The sequence below is a fragment of the Symphodus melops genome (genome assembly GCF_947650265.1).
Source record: "Symphodus melops genome assembly, chromosome: 12".
Taxonomy (NCBI): domain Eukaryota; kingdom Metazoa; phylum Chordata; class Actinopteri; order Labriformes; family Labridae; genus Symphodus; species Symphodus melops.
In genome coordinates, this window is record NC_136702.1 from 472,830 (window position 1) to 493,395 (window position 20,566).

At 40.1% G+C, this 20,566-nt stretch overlaps 3 protein-coding genes and 1 long non-coding RNA gene across 4 annotated transcripts; 1 reads left to right on the forward strand and 3 right to left on the reverse strand.

Moving 5' to 3' along the window:
• Positions 1-1,053: 1,053 nt before the first annotated feature.
• Positions 1,054-2,157, forward strand: LOC306833177. The gene is made up of 2 exons (XR_013780314.1): positions 1,054-1,406; positions 1,880-2,157. It is a non-coding gene; the product is annotated as an uncharacterized lncRNA (long non-coding RNA).
• A 406-nt stretch (positions 2,158-2,563) lies between these two features.
• On the reverse strand, positions 2,564-12,233 carry LOC306833163 (uncharacterized protein). Its single transcript, XM_079358258.1, has 18 exons — positions 11,087-12,233; positions 10,317-10,385; positions 9,658-9,755; positions 8,919-9,146; positions 8,697-8,780; positions 8,249-8,354; positions 7,982-8,111; positions 7,558-7,801; positions 7,145-7,301; positions 6,781-6,865; positions 6,592-6,654; positions 6,047-6,249; positions 5,747-5,878; positions 5,230-5,417; positions 3,768-3,922; positions 3,412-3,657; positions 3,153-3,315; positions 2,564-2,962 (listed from the first exon to the last, which is right to left on the reverse strand). The coding sequence occupies exons 2-18, from the start codon at positions 10,369-10,371 to the stop codon at positions 2,870-2,872; spliced, it is 2,430 nt and encodes an 809-aa protein (XP_079214384.1). The 5' UTR covers positions 10,372-10,385; positions 11,087-12,233; the 3' UTR covers positions 2,564-2,869.
• A 989-nt stretch (positions 12,234-13,222) lies between these two features.
• LOC306833172 (trace amine-associated receptor 13c-like) lies at positions 13,223-16,263 on the reverse strand. Its single transcript, XM_079358271.1, has 2 exons — positions 16,012-16,263; positions 13,223-15,831 (listed from the first exon to the last, which is right to left on the reverse strand). Exons 1-2 carry the CDS (start codon positions 16,182-16,184, stop codon positions 15,009-15,011), a joined length of 996 nt encoding a protein of 331 aa, XP_079214397.1. The 5' UTR covers positions 16,185-16,263; the 3' UTR covers positions 13,223-15,008.
• A 1,803-nt stretch (positions 16,264-18,066) lies between these two features.
• LOC306833171 (trace amine-associated receptor 13c-like) lies at positions 18,067-20,072 on the reverse strand. Its single transcript, XM_079358270.1, has 2 exons — positions 19,125-20,072; positions 18,067-18,941 (listed from the first exon to the last, which is right to left on the reverse strand). The coding sequence occupies exons 1-2, from the start codon at positions 19,295-19,297 to the stop codon at positions 18,125-18,127; spliced, it is 990 nt and encodes a 329-aa protein (XP_079214396.1). The 5' UTR covers positions 19,298-20,072; the 3' UTR covers positions 18,067-18,124.
• Positions 20,073-20,566: the final 494 nt, after the last annotated feature.

Genomic DNA, 20,566 nt, shown 5'->3' on the forward strand with positions numbered 1-20,566 from the left:
GTCACAGCCATAACGTTGGCAACAGCATCAGTCACAGCCATAACATTAGCATCAGTCACATCAGTCACAGCCATAACGTTGGCATCAGCATTAGTCACAGCCATAACGTTGGCAACAGCATCAGTCACGGCCATAACATTAGCATCAGTCACATCAGTCACAGCCATAACGTTGGCATCAGCATTAGTCACAGCCATAACGTTGGCAACAGCATCAGTCACATCAGCATCAGTCACATCAGCATCAGTCACAGCCATAACGTTGGCAACAACATCAGTCACAGCCATAACGTTGGCATCAGCATTAGTCACAGCCATAACGTTGGCAACAGCATCAGTCACATCAGCATCAGTCACATCAGCATCAGTCACAGCCATAACGTTGGCAACAGCATCAGTCACAGCCATAACGTTGGCAACAGCATCAGTCACAGCCATAACGTTGGCATCAGCATCAGTCACATCAGTCACAGCCATAACGTTGGCAACATCATCAGTCACAGCCATAACGTTGGCAACAGCTTCAGTCACAGCCATAACGTTGGCATCAGCATCAGTCACAGCCATAACGTTGGCCTCATCATCATCAGTCACAGCCATAACGTTGGCCTCATCATCATCAGTCACAGCCATAACGTTGGCATCAGCATCATCAGTCACAGCCATAACGTTGGCATCAGCATCATCAGTCACAGCCATAACGTTGGCATCAGCATCATCAGTCACGGCCATAACGTTGGCATCAGCATCATCAGTCACGGCCATAACGTTGGCATCAGCATCAGTCACAGCCATAACGTTGGCATCAGCATCAGTTACAGCCATAACGTTGGCATCAGCATCAGTCACAGCCATAACGTTGGCAACAGCATCAGTCACAGCCATAACGTTGGCAACAGCATCAGTCACAGCCATAACGTTGGCATCAGCATCAGTCACAGCCATAACGTTGGCATCAGCATCAGTCACAGCCATAACGTTGGCAACAGCATCAGTCACAGCCATAACGTTGGCATCGGCATCAGTCACAGCCATAACGTTGGCATCAGCATCAGCCTCAGCCATAACGTTGGCAATGCATCCCAATGCAAGTAAAATGGTAAGCAGCCTTTCAATAATCACCATTATTTCAAGCATTCTCTCGTCCAGTAACTCATAATTCACGGAGAGTAACTGTTCAGCTGATAATGTTCTTCTGCATAAGTGTTTAAATTATTGTCTTGTTCTTTTACAGGCAGAAGCCAAGGGATCATGTTTATGTTTGACTGGTGTAATAATTATTTAATAAGCAGCGAGCGTGTTACATTGCCAGAGGGCATTTATGTAAAAGCTTGTTTTAACTGTCATGTTTTCATTCATTCAGCAGATTAAGTCAATTATTTCATTTTGACCGATTCATCATGATCAGTAAGTAAAACTTTTCTTTTGGGGGACTCTATGGGCTGTGCTACTTTAAGGGGTCTGCCCCCTTTTCTTTTGGGGGGATCTATCCTAATGACGAGCAGGACTTCATCACAAAAATCGCATCTCCACCCCATAGAGTCCAAGCGCCAAAACATTCTGTCAATCTTATTCTGTCAATCACTTTTTCATTGTAATAAATTCATTCTTAATATCACTTGTCTCTCCTGATTGAAATGAAGCTTAGCGAAAGTTCAGTAAGGAAGACTTTAAGTGATCCACAATCAGGTTTCTCAGTCACCCTTTTTCACGCTATCTCATTTCCGCTGTCATTCTCGAGCTGTCAGTTTGGGCTGTCCGCAGGTTAATCAGCTGTCTGTCACCGGACCTCATCTAACCAATAGCGCAGCGTTCCTCCTTCGTTTTCGGCCTATCATCGTTCAGCTCTCCTTTTAAATATGATCCTTTTTCTTCCCTAGTTCTTTCAAGCTGGCTTCGTGCGCCCCTCCACCTCCCCATCACCGCCATCTTCAGGAGCAGAGGCAACTCCCATCAATCTTTCCCCATCCGGTCTCATCAAATCATCAGTCCTCCACCACCAGGGTCTGGACTCCATGGGGGGGATCTATCCTAATGACGAGCAGGACTTCATCACAAAAATCGCATCTCCACCCCATAGAGTCCAAGCGCCAAAACATTCTGTCAATCTTATTCTGTCAATCACTTTTTCATTGTAATAAATTCATTCTTAATATCACTTGTCTCTCCTGATTGAAATATATTTATAATACAAAGTTTCTTGGACACTGTAGTGAAATGAAAATTGCATGAAATCATTGATCATTTGTGATGAATGTGTGCTACATAAATCGTCATTTGCTAATTCCATCAAATATGTCCAAGTTAGACCAACAAGCGTTTATCATGGTTGGCGTTGTTCCTTTTAGGAAGGCTTGGATGAGGATAAGATCAGACTTTTAAGTGGGCTGGTTTGTTGCCACAATGAACAGTTGAAAGAGAGTGCATGGGCTAGAAATATGCAAACTATTGAGACATGAGACAATGATGAAGCCACTAATCAAATAAACACCTTTCCAATACAACAGTAATCATTTTTATTATGTAAAGAGAGACAAAGCCAGAACCCTGAGGAAATTCAAATCCAGCCATATGGGCTCTGTAAGAAGCACATTAAGGGCCCTCAATCGTTTGTTTTTTTTTAAACTATATTTATCCCCGTGGGGCAATTAGCGCACCAAGCGTTCGACCTCAGGAGCAGCGAACTGCATACACCCTGACAGTATTATCAATCTGCCCATACTTTCCCTCTTAATGTGCAGTGTTTTTCCCGTATTGATATCTTAGGGACTATCTGCTATTTTAGAAAACACATGTTTTTTAAGGATAAGGCTTTTCAAATGGCATGTGATGCTCTACTGTGGAAGTGTTAGAAAGAGTGTTGAACTTGCCTAAGAAGTCCAGGCCATGGTGATTAAGGCAGGGTTCTCATCCTCATAACTTGACATGATGGATCTGCGCCATCTCCCGGCCTGACTGCATTTCTGAAAGGCAATTGAGACTCAGAATGAGAGGCTATTTTGTCATTGCACAGCTGCACAACGAAATTAGGTGCTTCTCCATACATTCAATCTACAAGCAGCCTTATTCAACACACTGACAATAAAATCACAATTGAATTGTAGAGTATTTTTTAATGCATTTGTCCTGATTTTCAGGAACATGCTAACATACCGGCACACAGTTGCCTCCCTGCTTGACACAAAGCTGTACTTTGCAGTGCAAGTAGACGTCACCTGTCAGGCCAGTGAACTGGAACGTTTTGAAAGAGAACACGTTGGACGGCCCTCTTCCATTGTTCTCTATTGTTACTGTGTCATCAGCAGGATTAGGGCAGCTGCTCCGAAACATGAGAACAGACATGACAGACTTGCAAACAAAACAAAAACACAAATACAGGTTTATTGCCAATGAGCATATCTTTGTGTCTCACCCTTTGATGATTAGGTCATATCTCAGACTACCACTTGGTGAAGGCTGATTTGTAGCCCAGCAGGATTCAGTGACAAATTGGACTAAGTTTTCATCGAGTCCTTCTGTCTTAAGCACCACAAAAATTCTTTCATTCATTTGGATCTCGGTACTTGAGCTGATAGCTCCCAAAAGTAGAGGATCTGTATAGGCCTTCATTGTCAAATTGTAATTCCATGCTCCAGAAGTAATCTGCTGGTCCACAGAACTGTAAAGAACAAAACTCAAAAGTTCAGTCTTCAACTTGTCAAGATACCCACTACACAAGATGAAACAAGTTTGGCTTCTTATGTCAACAAAATACTGGAAACTACCTACCTCTGCTTGAGTTTGATGGCTAAGCTCTTGATATCCGGCTGATTGTAAAAACAGGAGAAGTCTATATGCACTTGGTCATGACGGGAGATAATGCCAACTGTGGAGGTGTTCTGTGTTGTGATGGTGTTCTTGTAGATAATTTTGCTGTCATTTGCCTGAATGGTCACATAGACGTCAAATTTGTTTATTCAGATGCACATGAATCTAATGTAATTTTGAAGTCTTTTACTGCAAACCCCAACACAAAAAATGATGTTGGAGTTGTGTAAAACCTTGCTCAGAGTAGTTTTAAAATCCTAATCTAATTTTAAAATCTGGTAGGATCCCGCACATCAGGAGAAGAAACAGGAATTCTTCTTGTCTATAATATCAGCATCAACCCTAACAAAATATGAAAAAATTGCACATCATCACTTTCTACAGGATTTTATTAAAATTATCGTGCCCAGCTGGGGAACACACCACTTCATTTAACCTCACTAAACAACAGAGCCGAATGTCAATTTTGCAGAAAAATGTAAAAAAAAAAATTGTGTGGAGTTTTGGTTTTGGGTGTCAGTTCTCCCCTGTCACTGGCGGTTACTATCGTCACACACGACTTCCAGACCCTTTCAAAACATAATTGTCAAGATTTTTAATCCAGAATATTAAACACGTTGGGAGTCCCCAACAATCTCCGAGCGGATCTGGGACGTAAATCTTTGTACTACTCACTACATTCTTCGGTGGCGATCAGAGCCTGTTGGGGCCCTAGACAAAAATTACCATTAACCTGAATTACCATTATGTCTGTTCTAATGCTTACTCCTTTCTCTTACATTTGTTGTTTTTTCACACCCAGACGTGTAATTCCTCTTCATTTTCCTTCAATGACTTGCATGGACAAACATGGGTTATAAAAGCAAAAATGCACATCAAACTTAGCAATGCAACAAGATGTCACATTCTCAGCCACTTCTGTGGTTTAAAATTTGCCAGCATTCGGGTGGCCTCTAGTGGCCGGGTGCCCCAAGCAGGTGCTTGCTTGCTTTTCCCACAAATGCCAGGAAAAAGGAATTGGCTGAAGCATGAGTCAGGCATAAAGAGGAACACTTTCTTTGAGCTGCCTGAAAGCAAAAATCTGTAACCTTTCCACCTTAAAATAGTCTTACTAAAGGTTGATTTAATAGCACAATCATTTCAACAGTGAGAATGAAATCTCTTCCATGTCCAAATTGTAGCATTGTAAAATGTGATGCTCCAAGAAACAGTCTTTCCAATAAAACTGTTTTCTGGCTACATTTCTCGGCTGTTATGCCATTTAATTTGATCACCAGTTTAAAAAAGAGCCCAGTTGTCAGTGCTACAGTGTTGTGATCATACCCTCACAATAAGAATCAAAATGAATTCAAATTTCTTGCAGGATGTTAGGAGGCATTTGGTGTGTTGATAATAAATTACAACACATATAGTGGTTACACACCTTGACCACTGTACCACAAGTTCTGCTGCTGTCGAATGTGAACGTCACCATGTGGGTCTCGTCCTCCATTTCCCCTTTGCAGTTTTGGTCATTTAGGTGTAAGACAGAGTAGTCGATGCCCTCCTCCTCCAAGAGACAATTCGCCAGCGTTAATGCAGCTGAACTGTGCTCGCAGGCAGTTGGCTCACCTGAACAAATGTATAAAATGGAGCATTTGCCAAACCTTCGAGTCATTAAAGCACATGTTTAACACTGGTTTATTTTTGCACATTTGGCCCCAACAAGTAACATACCAGAAAGAGAATCAATTAACTAGCTAGTGCCTATAAGATCAGGACAGTAAATACAGTTTTTACAACAATTACACTTTATAATTTAACTTTTAATTGAGTGTTGTGGAAGAAAACAAGATTGTTCATAGCTATTCCAAAAAACTGAAACAGTCATTCTACCTGTAATGAAACTTGAATTGTGTCAACAATTGTGACTTCCTTAATATGTGTAAAATGTGACTCACCGAAAGTGCTTTCTGATCTGTACTTGGAAGCAAATAGGGCACGACACAAGCAGTGAGGTTCCCCACCCCTGAACTTCTGACCACAGAACTCGTGATCACTGCAGAATTTATCCTGACAGGAGTGCTGAGCATCTGCACATGCGGACAAATATGTGGCAACAACAAGTACACACAGTTTGTACAAAGCGACTTGAGCTAACTTGAAGTTGTACAGCAGTGCAGTTTATAGGTTAAATTCAGAGACACAACAAATGTCTCAAGGTGCTTAAAACATATCCAACAATCATTAAGAAGCCTTACAGCAGCTGGTCTTTGTCCTCCAGTCCTCCACTGTCACATTTCCTTGTTTACTGCAGACCATGGTGTAAGCCTCCAGTAGCTTGCATTTGAGATCATCCACTGCAGGGTATTTGCATAAAGTGTTTGTACAGGCCGTTACAAAGGCCTCCGGGCTGATGAGATTGTGACAAGCAGTGAAAGGAGCCTGCTTCAGGAGGTTGCACCTTGTGTGAAAATTTGAAATGAAAAGGATTTAATACAATTCTCCTTTTTGACCACTTTAAATAAGTCTCATAGCTCCTCTTCAACATGTGTGTGAAGTGTGTTGTTGTAAATCCACTCCTGTATTTGATCATATCTATAAACCCCTCGATTTCAGCCCTGCTCAGAACAGGCTGTTTCTGTGTCTGTAGCTTTAAATATGTAAATGAGCTGTGCCAGACCACGCCCCCTCTATGCCCTATTGTAAAGTAATAAATAAGATTGTTCATTTGGCTTTATTTGTGTAAATAGGGGGATGATATCGAAGTTCAGTTTCCCTTTAAACTAATAAAATGGGTTTTTACCATTTTGCTTGGGTGTCACAATCTATAGTGCTGTCAACAGTGTCATCATGCTGTACCTCACACCTACAGGGACAAAAACAGCAAATGATTAAAGACATGCCAAAATCTTGAAATCACAAGTACAATAATTCTCCATGTCTATGATTAGAGTGTCAATTAGACACATTAGACATTAGTTTGAGAAATTACCTGCTGAAACTGTATTCAGCGACCTTTTCTCCGCTAAAAGACCTGCTGGATTCTCCACACAAACCTTGGACAGTTCCTTGGGGTCCTTGTAAGATGGAGGAGAGAACGCACCACACGTGATTTTATTTAACTAAAATCCTATTCTTATACAAGATAAATCCTTCCAGTTTTTGGACCAAGATTTATTGTATCTATAGAGATGAGCGTGACTTGCCAACCTGTGACACTGCTGTCTCTGTCTTTGGACTTCAAAAGGTATCCTTAATGCTTTCAGTGAGTCATCAGTTGCCACAAATTGTGAGATTAGATTGTTCTTAAAAGCTTTTATTCAACGTTGAACCTAACATTAAAAGAGTCATTGTACCTGACAGTTGGATGAGTGCTTTTTCACCATCAAAGAAGACAGAAACTGTGCTGTCGGAGGTGGAAGTTTTAGCAGTCACTCCTGTTTCGTCCTTTGAGAGCTCCACACCACCGAACACCTGAACTGTGGCATTGAGCTTCAACACATCACCATTTAGCTTCATGTTAGCAGAGTGAGGGGGAAAGAGGCAGATGAGACACTTTGTTAAATTATTGTTTTCTGTCAGGGCATTAAAATCATCTTATCCCATTTCTTTTGATTCGTTGTAAAGTGGTCATAGATTAACAGCAAAACTTATGTCAAATATTTTTGAGATTTAAAATGTAAAACAGTAAATCTGAAACTCTCGAAAATGTTGTAGCCAAAACTCAAAAGCAAAAAGTGGAGTGGCGGTAGTGAAGTGTTTACCATACCTTAACTCTGCCACCTTGTTCCAGAGAAACCGTAACACCTGCCCCATCCAGACGCAGTACCACAGTGTTCAAAAAACTGACATCTTTGCGGCGTTTTTCCTGGTACACCCCATACACCTTCAGCCCTGGGATTGAGCCGGGGCTCAGCAGAGTGTACCCACACCGGTCTGGGACAGTGTGAACTTTGCCAGCAATGTCGATGATGGTAGAGCCGACCACAGTGCAGACATTGCTCTGGGCACAACTGGCGGAGATGGAGAGAAATGGATAATGACATAACACAGTTGAAACATGTTCAGCAATAATGCAATACACTCAGTAGGTCCGTTCAAAAACGGTTTTGAAGTAAACCTGATCCTAATCAAGTTTTTATCCTGCCATGTTTCAGACAGACAACATTTCCATATTTTAAAAAAAAAATTACCTCCCATCGCCCTGGCAACGCTCCATGGGACCACAATTGCTGACTACTCTTGCAACTCCATACACGTCACAGATGATAGCAGAACAGGTGTCTTGGTCATATGTTGTTGTATTTGTCTTATAAACAACACCTAGGAGTTAGAACGTTTTTAGATCATATTGCGTAATTAATGCCTTTGAATTTCCCCCCGGGGACAAATAAAGTTTTTTGAATTGAATTGACTTAATGTAACACATTAGACTGCATAAGAGCAATGGACCTACTTACCAGAGAACCTGCATCCGCTCACATCTGTGATGACACCAGTATTTGTTTCAGATGTCTGAAATCGCTGCTTGGAAACTGATTGGCCATTAACTTGGGAATCTGCTTCCTGAAAAGTTTCAAAATCAGACAGTTATTTTCTATTAATCTGAGAATGATCACATCTTAATCAAACATGTTGAAAAAGCAAATCTTCACATCAAAACTACAAAAGGTGAATTTAAAAAGCATCAGATTTAATAATATTTTTGCAAATAGGAGGAATGCATTGAATCCCTAACTGCGTGGGCTATCCTTTATGTGAAGCACACCCTGTACAGTACATCAGCCTCTGTGGAAGCAGCATGTCTCAAAACTGAGTCTAAAAGTAATGAAATCTTATTCATTTTCTTTTTTTCACTAACTCGCATCAAGCCATCTACTTTTCTAGAAGTTGAACAGTCATACTTACCACCTCAGCGTTTGTGTAGCCAGAATATGTCTTGATCGCTAGGATTGCTTGTGCCCCAAAGTTGCCAAGTTCAACTTGCTCAACCTTAAAACAAGACATGGAGACAACGACAAGAAAAAAGTTAACTGACCTTTCTCCATATTCCCCATTTGAATGCACGAGTCATATTAATAAACAAAGCACACTATAACAACCCTAATAAGACTTTAAAAAAATACCAACTTCATAATCTTGACTGTCCTTTAAAGGGATCACGTTCACACAATTCCCAGGATGCTTCAGGTTTGGCAGAAGTTGATGAACCCCAGAACCAGGCGGTATTTTTCTTGAAAGAACTGTCAGGTCGCCTCTGTCAGCAGTCCCTCCAGACATCAGAATACAGTCGTTTTGGATTCCAGGTGAATACAAGCTGTTGAAGCAGAATGCAAACTTGTTTGCATCGAGGCTCACCTGTTGAAAAAGCATAAACTCTGATTCCAGGGACAACCTTATTACAGTTCAATAATACATTGGACTTTAGAGTGAGTTCCAGAGGGTGGGAGTAGTTTGTGAAAAGGCAACCAGCAAAGTTATTGTAGTTTCTTGAGTGTTTTGGATCATGAGCCGTAGATTAGATTATAGTTGTAGTCCAGTCTGGAAGTGCTGAATGTGGGGGTGAGGGTCTCATCAGCTGGAAAGGAGAGGGATGGCCAATGTTTCTCAAGTGGGAAAAGGCGTTTTTTGTGATGTGTTTGATGTGTTGGTTGAAGGAAAGGGTTTGATCAAAGATGACATCTAGGTTATGGACATGGGTGAAAGGGAGCATGATGTAGCCATCGTGGAGAGGGAGACGTTACAGGTAGATTTGATGAAGGATTTGGGACAAATGATAATGACTGATGATTCATGAGAATTAAGTTTGAGACTTGCCTCCATTGCAATTGTACAAGAAATGACATTAATCATCAAGTCTATGACTCACGTAGACTTTCTCATATTTCTGTCCAAAGTAGGTGATGGGGCAGGACGAGATGTTCATCTCCCCAGAACGGGTAAATGCCTGGTACATTGCAGCAGAACCTGAAGATATAAAATAAATATTTCATCCCCAAAAGAGTAAATGTCACCTCCAGGAAACCAGTGTTAAAATGCAAACATATGAAAGATTACACGTCATGCAAAAATACACGTAAACATGTTTCTCTAGCTCTAATATCCTGTCTACAAATGTTCTATTTGGATTCAATAATAGTGAACAAAGAGAAGCACTATGATTAATCTAATATTAGATGTTGTCCTATTCAACTCTTTTAACATTTCCCTGTTTTTGTTTTTTTATTTTGGGGATTTTTTTTTAGCCTTTGTAATGGAGGGAGGAAAGTGGATAAGGTCGGAAACAAGGTCGGAGCCATAGGCCAGATGTGAACCCGAGCCGCCTGCGCAAAGACTATATCCTCCATATTTGGGGATGTGTGCACTGCCACTGTGCCACCAGTGTGTGTGTGTGTGTGTGTTTACTTAATGTGTCAAACTATTAAATCAGGTTCGATAATTCCCCACTTTCCATACGGGTTACCCCCGAAGTGGATGCAACATGAATAAAGTCAGTGTGGCGACCTTTCAGGTGTGAAGCCTTCTCACCTGTCAGGAGGCTGAATGCAGGGAGATAGAGCAGAAAGCCAAACATGTTGGGCATCAGCTGACCGCTAACTGAAACAATAAAAAGATTAACTTTAAATCATTCAAAGTTTATTGACAAAACCTCTTTATGCAGTTAATGTGATCCGTCCATTCATTACAGTTAGTGCTAAGCCCATAGCAATGGTTAACTCTGTAGCCTCGAGAAAATGAGCTAAAATAATTATTACTATTAATGTTAAACGGAACATTTCCACTGAAGGTGGATAATGAAAAAAACCTTCATTATTGGAGTCAGTTGACATTTGTTGCACCATTCACATACATTTTTCACGTTAGTAGATTTCTCTGCCATAGCATGTAGATGTTGCTTTTGTTAACCTCTTTTCTTCTGTTTCTATCTTGTTTCTTTTATTCCAACAGTAAACAGACACGTAGTTACTAACTTCCTCACGCAGATTGCTCTTCATGGCAACTGTTTCCTCTTCTTAATGGTAATGAGGGACAGCAGGCCACCATTATGTGTAATTGGCCATTCAGAAAAAAAATATTTAGCACAACTATGTGATTCATTCTGTTAAATATTTCAACATTGAGATAGATTTAATCCAATGAGTTCATTAGAATTACTAAAAACTCAAACATGTTTTCCTGAAAAGTCTGCAAAGGTTGAGGCACTGTGATAAAAAAATATCTGCAGGTTTATTCTTTCTGCAAACTATTCAGTCTTAACTTGAATCATTGAAGTTCAAGTAAAATTTAAAAGGTCTTACCCTCTGGAAGAATTGTAGAAAAGCAGTGGGGACAAGCAATGTTATGTTCAAGAAGAAGCTGACTTTGTCTATGTGGAGGAAACAGCACACCCTTTTTGTCTCCCTCTTTGTCTTTATTCTTGTCTACAATTTTGTTGACTCCCCGTCCAAGTTGCACACAAAAAAGTGTCACAGATTCTTATGGCCTTCTTTGTTGTTAAACTGGCTTCTGTCACGACACATTTCAGTTTGAAACTATGCCATAATTACCTGATTGATTCTCAATCATACCAGTGTCATCTCATCAACACCTCATTGTGTGTTAGATCAGATGTGTTTTAGAGGAGGGCAGCCGCATATTAAGCTAAATGATAGTCACTGATGCTAGAACATTTTATTCTACACCATTTCCAATGAACGTCTCTTGTAAAGAATAAGAGTTTTAACCTTTATTCTTATGACTAAATTCACCAAAGAACTCAGGGATATAATTGATGCCACATCTCGTTTCCAATGATCCTATCAGAATGTCTACAAATGTGTTTTTACCAAAAGACCAGTAATCTTTGGACATGATTTTATGTGAAAATTAATCATTTTGACAACCCCAGTGCAGACTGAGCTTCCACTCTCGCCTGTTATCTCAGGTGCCAGTATTGTGTTAAAAATGTTGGTCATGTGGAAGTTGATTAAAATCCTTAAACATACAGTGTATACTCCAGCATCCGTTATATTGTGCTGACATGCTAATTTGCATTTAGAATCTGCCAGCGTGTGAAACAGTAATTTTCAAATGTATAAAGGATTTAAATTAATTACCCATCTCTTGTTTGCTTTAGAATAGACAGTCTGTGTTTTGTCTACAGCTACAAAAGAAAAATATCCTGAGGCTCAAATGTTCACATCAAGTGATCCGGTGTGGAATGTAACAGGGCAGGAAAACTTTGACAGATCTATTATAATGATGACACAGATGAATTTTACCTGAGGGGAACTCTTGACAGATGTAAAGGCCAGGTGTGCCAATCACATCCTGAACAAAATCAATCTGACAGGACAAAGCTCACATAGATACCACATAACACATAAATTATCTCTTTCTTAGGTACATTTTTCTGCTGTGGAAGGAGGTCAATGCATGGACGAAGCTACAGATACTGGAGGTTTTCAGGAGGATGTTGAGTTCACAGAGCAGCCTTAGGCTTAAAAGCAGCCAACTGGCCTGTCTCTGTACTGTTTGATATGACGGCTGAGACTAACACCTCTAAGAAGCTCTCAAAACAGTAGGCTGTAAGTTGTATGCCAAGCTGGCGATGTTGATACACAATGGGCCTGATTAACTAAAGATTTGCGTGTCTTAAAACGTGTGCAAACCTAATCCCACTGGCAAATGTATTATGTGATCTACTAACAGTGTGCAGTGAGGATTGCATATTTCTTATAAGAAAAACAACACGTATTGTCCGTTTAGTACGTTTGCCTTAATGAACATGCAATATGGGGCGTTTTTGCAAAATACTTGGAGAAGAAAATGAAGAAGTTCAGTTCGTACACACATTGTGATTTTCAAGCTTGGTCAAAATTGCAGTGATTGTGGCGGTGTCTGAATTTAACACCTTTGAAAGGAACGTGTGTTCGGCACAACAGGCTGCATTTAGGAGGAGACAGGCTCAATAAAAGAAGGATACAGATCACATGTTCCACCAACATGTTGACATGTTTGGAATGACAGAAAAATAAATGGCATGCAATTATTTTTTCATTTTGATTCAATAATTGTTAACAAAGAGTTAAAACAGTTTCTATCCGACAGCAATAACCACCCTCAATGCCATAAAAAACAATCCTTAACACTATACAGCGGGATCGTGCAATAATGACAGAATTAATGATAGTATGTGTGTTTATTTCCTGTAGTATGGGAAGTAAATGTTAATTAATTAATTAATTAATTTTGAATGTTGGTTTTATTGATTATTGATGCACTAACTGGCACTTTTTTAATTCCATTGTACTGGTTACAATGACAATAAAGGACTATTCTATTCTTTAACGTACAGCATGTATGCCCAGCTCCCAGGATCAATCAACCTTTTATTATTAACCTTACAAATTGATTAGCTTGTTCGACTCAAAAAGTTGGAGCATACAGTAGCTGTTGTGTAGTTCAGTGGAATTTTGCGATCAATGAGTGTCCTACACTGCCAATCCTAGAGGTTAATATCATTATGAGTAAGGATCTTGTTGGTAACCTCTAGTAGGCTAACGGTGTACCATGTGTAAGAGCATTCAAAGGAATTCTTGGAGAGCATAAGGAGCGTATGTTGTCACCACTTGTATATAGCCCAAGGGAGGGATTACTTATGTACTAGAGTACCACTGCAAAGACTGGGGTTTTACCTAATTCCATCTTCTCTGTTACTAGCAGCAACCTGACTGCGAAGCAAGGATAATCCCACACCAAGTTTCTATTTGAAGAAAGTAAACTTAAATGTAAATGATAAAAAAAAATGCTGTCTGCTTAACAGCAATTTTGTGATGAGAAAAGTAGAAGCTGCAATGTCAGAACTATGGTAGTTCTCTGGTTTTTCAGGTTGGATGTTTTGTCCAAATTCTAGGAAAACTTGCTTGAGGAATTTGTTCAGTTATTCCTAAACCACTAGCGTCATCAAGATTACATGTTGGCCTGGAGTGAGACTTCTGTTCATTTACACCAAACATTATATATCAGATGACAGGGAAACCTAACCAGATGATAACACAAAGTCACTTCGCATTTTCTATGAATACAACATAAAATTGTATAAAAAAAACAGTGCCAGTACTGGTTAAAACACTTAATTTCATCCTTCAGAATGAATTGTTTTTCTTCCTCTCTTTAATTGGTTCCCATCCCGAGTCCCTACAGACTGAGCTACTGCCGCCCCAATGTGAAATGTGACAGCTGGTGTTACATAATATTGCCCCACAATCAACTGCATACCCCTGTATTGAATCAAAACTAAGTCTGCCCCGATTAGTGATATCAGCACATGACTTATCATTGCCCAAAGAATCTTTTTAATTTTAAATCCTGAGTGGACTGGTTAATGTTTACCCCTAGTCTCTGCTTCACTTGCAAGGAAACCCCCAGGACTTAGTATCCATCCCTTTATTTAGAGCTGAAACAAATCTGAAAACATGTTCTCTTCTGTTTTCTATTAACTATTTAATTCTTTACATTGTTGAATTTAATTTTGGAATTTAAGTTAATTTTCCTCTCATTCCAGTGTAGAAGATAAGCTTTGTCCTGTGTGCCACAGCTCTCACCTCATGTAACCCCTGCAAAAGAGACCAACACAGTCAATTCTAAGATTTAAGAGGCTGACTCAATACGAGCATGGGATGCCAAAGCATTACTCTTTGTTCAGACTAAACTTTTCATTGAGAGGTCTCAAAGTTAGTCTATTTTTGGCCCTTAAAATACCTGCTCTACAGGTTTGACAGACAAATGTCTCCAATGTGGAACACTTCTCTCATCATCAGGAAATATCAAAGAAAACAAGTTGAGAGAGTGCCATCCTAAAATTCATGGCACTTAATCTACTGTTTCCTTTGTGAAATAACTTATTAACAGCACGATCTAAAAGGAATTATCAAGTTTCTGTTGTTTTCCTAATGTTTTCAGCACTCACAGATGAGGTAGAAATAGAATAAGCCTGTTGTCTCTTTTAACATCTCAAGTGGATTTTATCAAAAAATTGTATGTTGGCAATACAAAATGTGTTGCTCCAAACCAACGATGTGGGCCTGCTGATGCATTCTGTTGTCTATGCTATGAGGTTTACATGATTGTGTTTCTTCTGTCATCAGTCTTTTTTTGTTTAATCTCAGTGACATTTAAAATAAAACAAATGCATTTCAATCTTCACAGAAAGTTTAATTTACTTGACTTACTGTCATTTTACAAAACTTGAGCATTACAGGAGTTTGGCTGCAGTATCTTCAATGTGACAATCAGTCGAATGGATTTTCTGAACCAAGGGTAAAAAAAGGCATAGATCACAGGGTTAAGGCAGGAGTTAAAGTAGCTCAAACATATAACAAAAGCAAAAGAGACAGATGATGAATTAAGGAGGTTATCTTGGCCTGTTAGAGCAATGCAATAATATGGGCAGAAACATATTAGAAAGACAATCACAAGAATACCAAGAGTCCTGGCTGCTTTTGTTTCTGACTTTCTGACAGTTAATCTCTTTGATTGCTGTTGTGTGACAGCTTCAACGTGAGAGCGAATTGCTCGAGCCTGGGACACAGCCACCACAAATACTCTCATGTACAAAACAATAATAACAGTGATGGGAAGAATAAATGTGAAAATAAGATCTGCAATTCCGGCAATGTAATTAATAAAAAATACACACTCTCCAACACAGGAATGATACCTGCCTGGCTGCTCCAGGATATCCTTCAAAACCAGACTTTGAAAGATCAGAGAAAAGATCCAACACAGACAAACACAGACTTGAACCCTTTTGCTCGTGACTTTCCTCGGGTAATGAAGAGGATGACAAATAGCAACATAGCGATCAATAGATATAAGGACCATGGTTCCTACTGAAGCAGAAACAACAATATACGCTATATACTGATACAGAGTACACATGACGTCACCAAGCAACCAGCAGCCATCTATGAGCATAATTTGAAATATTATGAGGAGGCTCACAAAGAAATCTGAGACAGCCAGAGAGAGAAGGAGGAAGTTGGTCGGGGTATGAAGTTGCCTGGGGAGGAAAACAGGAAAATTATCAATGTAATTTACAGTGTCTATTGTTCAGAGTAAAGTGAATCAGCAAACATAAAAGTGCAACAAACATGATGTAAAAACGACTCTGTTCCTGTTAAACACAATTCTTATTTTGATTTATCTACCAGTTCTATGAATACTTGAATTATTGTTGTACTTGAAGTGGGAGATAGAGATGATGACCAGCAGGTTTAGAGCAGCAGTAACCAGAGAGATGAAGGACAGCAGTATGTAAGTCAGCATGACCTCAAAGTGAGGACGAAACGGCTTCCTGCAGGAGGTGTTGAGGAGTTGTGGGAAGCAGAGTTCATTTCTCTCCAAGGCCTCCATCACAGGAGAGGAGAAGCTGCAGACTTCCTGCAGCTTTGTGACTGCAGCTGTTTCTGGTCTGAACTTAAGTCAGCTTTTCTCTCCCTGATTGCACAGTCTTTCTCCCCTCTGCTGCTTTTTTGTTTCCATAGAGATTGAATACTGCTTGATTCCCAAACTTTTTTTGTCAGGCCTCCCTTGAACATAAAAGTGGCTTTGGGCCCCATCAGACGTTAACAAATACATTTTGTGTGTTTATGTAAGTATATAGAATAATACTGACAAAAATATCCTTTGCAGTCAAATATGTTCTTTTTTTTTTTTCAAATTTATCTGAGATTTGCCCGAACAAAAAAGAGAGAGAAGGAGGAAGTTGGTAGGGGTATAAATTTGCTTGGAGAGGAAAACAAAAAAATTATTATATTATTTTAAGTGTTTATTATTCAGATAAAAGTGAATTAGCAAATATGAAAGTGCATACAAACATGATATTAAAAATCTATATTGTTCTTCACTGTTAAACATGACATGTTCTGTGTTCCCAGCCTCCATTTTTTTGGAGACAGACTGTGCCTTGTCTGTCGATTGTCTGTTGTTCGTTATTTGTTGTCCAAATGTCTTTAGTTAAGTTATTTGTGTACAGTATTGCTAGTTTTTTTTTTTTTTTTTAGTGCTCTTTTATGCACTGCAGGTTTGCACTGGGGGGGGGGGAATGCAATTTCATCTGTGCTGTATGTTTAACATGTGGCATATTTGACAAATAAAGAACCTTGAACCTTGAACCTTGAAGAGAGTTATGGGCGAGCACACCCACTTCATGTTGCTGTTATTTATTGTACTTCGTAGAGGTACAGTACAAGATTTACTGATTGCTTTGCCACAATTTACTGTCATTGTAAACACTGACACACATTCTGACATGAGAAGGTGGAGCTGTTTGACCAGGGATCATGTGAGACCGCTGGCTCTGCTCAGAGTGAAAAGAGCAGAAGACCGGGGGACTCGGTCTGAGCTGTTGGCTCACAATTTCTTTCATACTTTTATTAACCTTCCAAAAGCCTGTGTTTATTTTCAGGGGTTGATGGTATCACAAAAACCCATGTAATGGCAGAACATAATACCAGTGAGGGTATTTATACCGCTTTACCGTCCATCCTTAATAACTAACCTTGTCTCTGTTAGAGTTCCTGAGCTCCATCTTCTTGTAGGTTACTTGGTTGGTTGGATTGTTGGTTGGTTGCTGCAGAGTGCTGATGATGGCTGTGACTGCAGACTGCAAAATATCATGGACAACACCCAACACCCTCTGCACAGCACCTTCGCCAGGCAGAGGAGCATGTTCAGTGACAGACTGCTGTCACAGTCGTGCTCCACGGACAGACTCAAGAACTCTTCTGTCCCCCTATAGGCCATAAGACTGTACAACACTTCACTGTCACGGCAGGGAAGAAGCACACGGTGAATCCTCAATCATTCTTTATTTGTATGGTGTCAATTGATAACAGGTGTTATCTCGAGACACTTTACAAAAAGCAGGTAAAGGACCTTACTGTTTGTCTGTTAACATTAGGCCATGCTCGTCTTTATTTTTTCTTTTTTTCTTTTGAGTGATTGTAAAATAACTTATTAACAGCATGATCTGACAGGAATTATCAAGTTTCTGTTGTTTTCCTAATGTTCTCAGCACTCACAGATGATGTAGAAATAGAATAAGCCTGTTGTCTCTTTTAACATCTCAAGTGGATTTTATCAACATATTGTAAGTTGGGAATACAAAATGTGTTGCTCCAAACCAAAGATGTGGGCCTGCTGATGCATTCTGTGGTCTATGCTATGAGGAACATGATGGTGTTTCTTCTATCATCAGTCTTTTTTTTGTTAATCTCAGTGACATTTAAAATAAAACAACAAATGCATTTCAATCTTCACAGAAAGTTTAATTTACTTGACTTACTGTCATTTTACAAAACTTGAGCATTACAGGAGTTTGGCTGCAGTATCTTCAATGTGACAATCAGTCTAATGGATTTTCTGAACCAAGGGTAAAAAAAGGCATAGATCACAGGGTTAAGGCAGGAGTTAAAGTAGGTCAAACATATAACAAAAGCAGCAGAGGATGCATTAAGCAGGTTATCTTGGCCTGTTAGAGCAATGCAATAATATGGGCAGAGACATATTAGAAAGACAATCACAAGAATACCAAGAGTCCTGGCTGCTTTTGTTTCTGACTTTCTGACAGTTAATCTCTTTGATTGCTGTTGTGTGACAGCTTCAACGTGAGAGCGAATTGCTCGAGCCTGGGACACAGCCACCACAACTACTCTCATGTACAAAACAACAATAACAGTGATGGGAAGAAGAAATGTGAAAATAAGATCTGCAATTCCTGCAATGTAATTAATAAAAAATACACACTCTCCAACACAGGAATGATACCTGCCTGGCTGCTCCAGGGTATCCTTCAAAACCAGACTTTGAAAGACCAGAGAAAAGATCCAACACAGACAAACACAGAATTGAACACTTTTGCTCGTGACTTTCCTCGGGTAATGAAGAGGATGACAAATAGCAACATAGCGATCAATAGATATCATGACCATGGTTCCTACTGAAGCAGAAATAACAATATATGCTATATACTGATACAGAGTACACATGACGTCACCAAGCAACCAGCAGCCATCTATGAGCATAATTTGAAATATTATGAGGAGGCCCACAAAGAAATCTGAGACAGCCAGAGAGAGGAGGAGGAAGTTGGTAGGGGTATGAAGTTGCCTGGGGAGGAAAACAGGAAAATTATCAATGTAATTTACAGTGTCTATTATTCAGAGTAAAGTGAATCAGCAAACATAAAAGTGCAACAAACATGATGTAAATGACTCTGTTCCTGTTAAACATCACACAATTCTTAATTTGATTTATCTACCAGTTCTATGAATACATGAATTATTGTTCTACTTGAAGTGGGAGATAGAGATGATGACCAGCAGGTTTAGAGCAGCAGTAACCAGAGAGATGAAGGACAGCAGAATGTAAGTCAGCATGACTTCAAAGTGAGGATGAATTGCCCTTCTGCAGGAGGTGTTGAGGAGTTGTGGAAAGCACAGTTCAGGTCTATCCAAGGTCTCCATCACAGGAGATAAGATAAGCAGCTCTGGCAGCTTTGTGACTGAAGCCTCTAGTGGAAGTCCGTTTTTCTATCTTCATAGCCCGCCCAGCCTTTGTTGCTCTTACTCTCTCTATGGAAATCAACTGTTTGTGTGCATTCTTTGATTGCCTTTCTCAATAATTTGGCTAACTCTTGCCTATGTGTCTTCCTTTGGCTATAAGGCTATGTTGGGGGAAGTTTGCATTCATTAGAAATAAAGTAAGTTTTTGTTTGCCTTTTTTGCCTTTTGTTAAAATAAGTATCTTTTGTCGTCTACAATTGGGTCCCAACCCATGGTTTTCCATGACAATGAGCTGAACATATAATTGATCGGCAGATGTTTGGCCTCCTGGCTTCCAAGAGACTTGGCCGCCAAGCTTCCTAGAGTCTTGGCACCCTGATTTCTGAGGGACCCAGCCCCTGTTGTCACAAATTGGATCCCACTCTTTGTTTTTCGATAACCTCACATAATGAACTGAAGTCACCCTGCAGGAGGACCTTCCCAATCCCTATTCCGCATCTGATGCATTGCTCATTCCTGCGTCCTCATCAGAGACTCTGCCAACTTTTTGTCCCTGTCATGGACCTGGCCTATAGCTGTCTCTAGTTGCTATCAGAATAATTTTACCTCCTGAAATCTGTCCCTGACTTTTTTCTTGTGCACACCAAGGCAGTCACATTTTGCCAAATGGTTCATGCTCACAGCCTCCATTTTTTAAACAGCTGATTGGAGTTCTGGCAAGCAGGACTTTAGTGGTGGACAATGAATGACCCCTTCAGGCAGAGGAAGGAAGATTGTTTGGGCTGGTTTGCCAAGCTGTCTCCCGAGGTCGCTTGGGGGTAATGAATGACTTAGCCTGTTCATCAAGTTGAACACTTTTGATGTTGGAATACTTTTGGGAAGCTATGGAGAAGTTCTTAGATCTCAAGAATGTTCTGCCAAACTGTTAGATGACTCAGGAAGAGAAAGCAAGGCTTTCCCTAGGCCGTTATCTGCAGGGGTGGAGAACTGCTCACCAACACTGGGGAAATTGTTGGACATTGGAAGGAATACTTTGAAGAACTCCTGAAATCACACACCCCATCCTCTGAAAAGGAGGCAGAGTCTGAAGATCAGTGGGAAACCGTCAGCATTAACCTCGAAAGAGGCCACTGAGTCAGTTAGAAAGTTGCCAAGCAAAGGAACTAGGTGTGGATGAGATTTGTTCTGAGATGCTAAAGGGTCTGGACATAGTTGGGCTGTCTTGGCTGA

Bases quoted from the DNA above. Each gene is read 5' to 3' on its own strand.
- LOC306833163 (XM_079358258.1), bottom strand. From the start codon at position 10,371: ATGCCCAACATGTTTGGCTTTCTGCTCTATCTCCCTGCATTCAGCCTC. The intron at 7,302-7,557 runs GTATGGTAAACA...GCTAACATGAAG, and splicing joins AACAAGGTGGCAGAGTTAAG to CTAAATGGTGATGTGTTGAA. The intron at 3,316-3,411 runs GTGAGACACAAA...GTTTCGGAGCAG, and splicing joins TATGACCTAATCATCAAAGG to CTGCCCTAATCCTGCTGATG.
- LOC306833172 (XM_079358271.1), bottom strand. From the start codon at position 16,184: ATGGAGGCCTTGGAGAGAAATGAACTCTGCTTCCCACAACTCCTCAAC. The intron at 15,832-16,011 runs GTACAACAATAA...TTTCCTCCCCAG, and splicing joins ATCTCTATCTCCCACTTCAA to GCAACTTCATACCCCGACCA.
- LOC306833171 (XM_079358270.1), bottom strand. From the start codon at position 19,297: ATGGAGACCTTGGATAGACCTGAACTGTGCTTTCCACAACTCCTCAAC. The intron at 18,942-19,124 runs GTAGAACAATAA...TTTCCTCCCCAG, and splicing joins ATCTCTATCTCCCACTTCAA to GCAACTTCATACCCCTACCA.